At 52.8% G+C, this 5,012-nt stretch overlaps 1 protein-coding gene across 1 annotated transcript; it reads left to right on the forward strand.

Moving 5' to 3' along the window:
• On the forward strand, positions 1-1,709 carry LOC120662740 (serine/threonine-protein phosphatase 7 long form homolog). Its single transcript, XM_039941824.1, has 5 exons — positions 1-78; positions 201-608; positions 695-996; positions 1,067-1,325; positions 1,416-1,709. Exons 1-5 carry the CDS (start codon positions 1-3, stop codon positions 1,707-1,709), a joined length of 1,341 nt encoding a protein of 446 aa, XP_039797758.1.
• Positions 1,710-5,012: the final 3,303 nt, after the last annotated feature.

Below are 5,012 nucleotides of genomic sequence, written 5' to 3' on the forward strand. Positions count from 1 at the left end.
ATGACCTGGAGGAGCGCTTTGCTCCGGTACAGCGCGTGGCAGCAGCAGGACCGATCAACTCGCACCCGCGAGCCGCAGGTCCTTCGAAGACCTGGATGCTACAGTTTACAGTAAGTATTTCGATTCATCTTTACACTATGTTTTTAAAATTCATATGTTTCATTGTGAGTTTAAATCGTACATCATATTTGTGTATGCAGCCTACCCAGTTGGATGCGGATGCGGACGAGTATAGTGTGACCAGATCGCTGGAGGCATACCTGCTATGGTTGTTTGGTTACATCATGTTCAACAACACCCATGGTAACTCCGTCGACAGGATCCTACTTCCGTACGCACGAGAGATTGCGGATGCAGAGGATGACTTACCGCCCTACAACTGGGGTTCGGCGGTATTGGCGGCCACCTACCGTGGACTCTGCGACGGGTGCAGCAAGACCGATGGTGAGGCTATTTTCTCGGGGTGCCCACTCCTGCTTCAGCTTTGGTCGTACGAGAGAATAGCGGTTGGTCGCCCTATCGTGAGCCAGGAGCCATACCACGACATCTTGTACGGCGACGACGAGGAGGGTTGGCCCACGATGGGTACCCTCTGGAACTGGCGTCAAGTACATTCGCGGAAACTCTACTTCTGTCTTGGTTAGTTACTCGATACATGAAGCTCATTATTAATTTCATATGTTTCGATGTGCAGAGATCTTGGGTGCATGCCCAGGTTAGGCGCGCATATCTTGAATTCGTGTCGGAGCTGGATATGCTGACGCCAGAGGACGTTATCTGGGAGCCATACACCCCAGAGGCGGTGGCGAGACGTGCACCTTTAGGCCTGTCTCCACACTGCTCTGCGAATGCGGGCGTGTGGCTTACTACAGCCGTCCTTGTTTATGACATCGCGGTTGAGGCACATTGCCCGCACAGGGTCATGAGACAGTTTGGACAGCGACAGGAGTTTCCGGTGGCCACGGCTTTGGACCGAGTCGAACGGCACAACCACAGGTAATTATGAATGCACTTGTATTATTCAATCGTATTGAATCTAACGATTTTTTGTCTACCATGTTTGTAGGTTGTCGAGGAGTGGCATGCCGTGCTCAGCCGTTTGGCTCACCACGATGCAGTCGTGGTTGGAGCAATGGGACGATGCAGATGAGAATGTGGTCGAGCCGACAGGACCACACACAGACAGCTCTTTCAGGGCTTACCTCACCTGGTACTTGCCTCGGACTCAGGCTCGTTTGGTCTTTCCTGACACGAACCCGCAGCCACACCAGGCGAGTCTTCGGGATGGCTACGCCAAGCACCACGTGGAAGCACTAGCTGGCGCGGTGAGTCTCTTCATAGTGTTTGCGAATGGATTCAAATTCATAATATTATTCAGTATGCAAGTAAATTTTCCATTACTAAAATGAATGCAGTTTCGACTTTGCAACATGATGGAGGCGGACTGCTCTGCTTACCTCACGAGGGTGGATCACGGTTCCCCTATGACCCAGGTTGAGCAGAGAGAGGCATGGACCAGGCACCGTGACCACTTGCGTATAGTACTGCACGATTTTGGTAGCCGTGTGGACTATGAAGAGAGCCAAGGATCGTCACAGGCCTCGACGTCGTTCCCGTGTCCGGCGACGACGCACGAGCCAACCTCTCAGCCAGATCAGGGACGTCAGTGGAACACTACTGTAGGTAACGTGGATATTGAATTTAAATAATATCAGTTTTTGCTATACTTTTACTAATCGACACAAACAGGATTCGGTCCCTCTTCTTCCTTCGGCCATACTGGCCATTGGGGCCAACAAGGATCCCACTTCGTCCCATAGTAGGGGATGGGAATGTTTGGAGGGACAGCGCCAGTTGGGGGACCGTACCCAGGGATGGGACCGCCGCCATCGACACCAGCCTACCCAGGTTAGCTTATGATTCATATGTCATTTTCTACATGTTACTATGAACTACAATAGTGTACGCTGACGTGCAAGTTTTTTATGCGTAGGATTCTATCCAGATGCGGGCGTCGGACCTTCTTCCTCAGCACAACCTGGTACATAACACTCTCAATTTTTTCACAAAGTTAAGACGCAACATATGTTGGTTTACATTTACATATTACACAGAGTTCGTCTCAGACACGTTCGTTCCAGATAGCGGTGGCTTCAACTTAGAAGATCTCGACAACTTCACTTCCCTCTCACCCGCGGAGCAAGGTGGCCCCGATGTCTTGGGCTCTTCACAGCTAGGAGGAGCACCACTTGGTTACTCTCAGCAGCAGACACCGCAGCCTTCTGTGCGTCCTCAGCGACAAATGAGGTCTCCGGATCGTCACACCTACTCGCAGGGCCATGTCCATGCCCAGTAGAGGGCGAAGAGGGTCCGACACCGTCGGGGTGGCTAGATATGACTTATGTTTGTATCTCGTATGTTTCTTTGTAATGACATAGTGGCCGAACGTTTATGTCTTATGGTACCAACGATGTTGTCTTCTCGTTGTTATTAACTACTTTTCATGCATACGCCTCTGTTCTCTCGCACATTTTCCATTACGTACGAATTATAGACATTGAAACCGTAAACTAACATTTATTTATACACAACAAATGCAAACTTCCATGTTTAGTACAACACATATCATAGATCATGTCATGAAATCATCTACATCGTCATCCGAGTTCTCATAGGGTGGTGCTGCACGAGAGTTTGAAGACTTGGATGAATCTCCGGTTCTCTGATCCTATCTTGGAGGCCAAGGTTTGGGGGCATAAAATCATCATCGTCGTCATCCCAGTTAACACAAGATGGTGCTGAAGGTGGTGCGTTACGACTGGACGAACCTCTGGTTCCCTGATCAGGTCTTGGAGGCCAAGGTTTGGGGGGCATGAAATCATCATCGTCGTCCTAGGTAACACAAGATGGTGCTGCAGGTGGTCGAGTACGACTGGACGAACCTCCGGTTCGCTGATCAGGTCTTGGAGGCCATGGTTTGGGTGGCATGAAGTCATCTTGGTCGTCGTCGAGGTTTACAGAAGTTCGTGATGCAGGTGGTGCAGTATGACTTGATGAACTTCCAGATCTCTGTTCATGCGGACGCAAAGTTGTATTACCCGACGATCTTCGGCACCTCCTTTGTCTAGTTTGAGACATAGGGCCACCGAAGATTAATACCAATTTACGGAAATTGGGTATTGATTTGTTAATCAACTCCGTGTCCTCAGGAAAATCCTTGCATATAAATACAGAATAGTATTATAGTTTCAAAAATATGAATTAAAAATACATTTAAATATTAGATCTGAATGAAAGTTACCTTAATGTGTATCTCATACACCTCTGGCCGCATCCATATCTTAGCAGTACTTTCTAAGAATCCAATAACACTAGGATGATTCGTAAGTTCACATATACACATGTATACCTTACGGCGTTATAGCAAGTGTCCCTTTAGATCTTGCGTTGTAATACAATGAAACAGTGTGCAAACTTGAAACCCTAATACTTTGGCCATAACCATCTCTATCGTACCATTCGCAAGTGGATCGAACTAGGCGCTAGCTAACCCCCGAGTACTCACCCTCTGGGATTAGGTGGGTGCATTCCACCACTCGGCTGTGGTTTGCCACCCCACGACATTTGGCGCGCCAGGTAGGGGGTGATAGCTGGTTTTTAGTTCATCTCTTGCTCATCTCCATGGTTCGGGTGGACGACGTGGAGATGACAGAGGGTGTGGCGTCCTCCATGCCACAAGCCTCTCGCGTCCCTGCTCCAGGGGCAACTGTGCCCATGGGGCAGCCACCGTCAGCGGTGACGCACGCTGCTTGCCGGCAAGAGTCAGGGCGCCCGTCAAGGGCCCCCTCGCAAGCTGCGAGCGGCGGAACGCTGGCGGCGGCTAGGGAGTTGCTTCGCAACCCCCCGGCTGCTGCAGCCTCGCCAGACGCCCTGAGGCAGTGGCGGGATGATGTCGACCGTCTCCTCTATCAGGCTCAGGCCTCCCCTAGTTCAGCAAAGACTGGGCAACGACCTCCGCCTGGCAATGCGGTGGTACCCTACCACCAGCGCCAGGGCGGCGCGTCGGCATCCGTGCGCTCCCCCACAGCGAGGGGTGCATGAACAGAAGACCTGCGGGCAGAGTTCAACCACAGGCGTGCGGGTGAGGATGCCCGCATCTCCGTGGAGAGGGCGCGAGAGCGCCATCTCAACATTGAGGGCCGCAACCTCAACGCCGACTTGGACGTGGTGGCACCCAAGCCTCCGGTGAACGCCCGGATACAGTCGGGCGCCCCGGTGGCCGGGGTGGGCTGTGCTGCGCTAGCGAAGCACCTTCGCGCGGTGGCATGGCCGTCCAAGTTCCGCCCGCACCTGCCGGAAAAGTACGACGGTACCACTAACCCGTCGGAATTCCTGCAGGTGTACGTTACCGCCATCACAGCAGCTGGTGGTAACGACGCCATCATGGCGAGCTACTTTCATGTAGCCTTGTTTGGGCCAACTCGGACTTGGCTCATGAACCTCACTCCTGGGACGATCCAGTCTTGGGAGGAGCTCTGTGCGAGGTTCACTGCGAACTTCGCCAGTGCGTACCAGCAGCATGGTGTGGAAGCCCACCTCCACGCTGTGAGGCAGAAACCCGGAGAGACGCTCCGGGCATTCATCTCGCGCTTCACCAAGGTACGGGGTACCATTCCTCGTATCTCCGATGCATCTATTATCACTGCTTTCCGTCAGGGGGTACGTGACGAGAAGATGCTCGAGAAGCTGGCGACGCACGAGGTGGAAAGCATTACCACGCTTTTCTCCCTGGCAGACAAATGTGCCAGGGCCGCTGAGGGCCGCGCATGGCACTCAGCCCCCCAAGACGGAGACGCCAAAGCTGGTGGCTCCGGTGCTACCGCTCAGGGCGGTGGCAAGAAGAAGAAGAACAAGAACCGGAGTCGCGGGGAGCCGCATCCTGGCGGTCCAGCCATAGCAGCAGCAGCACCAGCTGCTGCAGCAGCGGCTGGGGGCCAGAATGCTCATGGCAA

The sequence above is a fragment of the Panicum virgatum genome, chromosome 2N (genome assembly GCF_016808335.1).
Source record: "Panicum virgatum strain AP13 chromosome 2N, P.virgatum_v5, whole genome shotgun sequence".
NCBI classification, from domain to species: domain Eukaryota; kingdom Viridiplantae; phylum Streptophyta; class Magnoliopsida; order Poales; family Poaceae; genus Panicum; species Panicum virgatum.

What these genes read in the sequence shown, in the direction of transcription:
- LOC120662740 (XM_039941824.1), top strand. Translation starts at nt 1, where the DNA reads ATGACCTGGAGGAGCGCTTTGCTCCGGTACAGCGCGTGGCAGCAGCAG. An exon ending in GTCGAACGGCACAACCACAG is followed by an intron (nt 997 to 1,066) that starts GTAATTATGAAT and finishes CCATGTTTGTAG; the next exon opens with GTTGTCGAGGAGTGGCATGC. An exon ending in TGGAAGCACTAGCTGGCGCG is followed by an intron (nt 1,326 to 1,415) that starts GTGAGTCTCTTC and finishes AAATGAATGCAG; the next exon opens with TTTCGACTTTGCAACATGAT.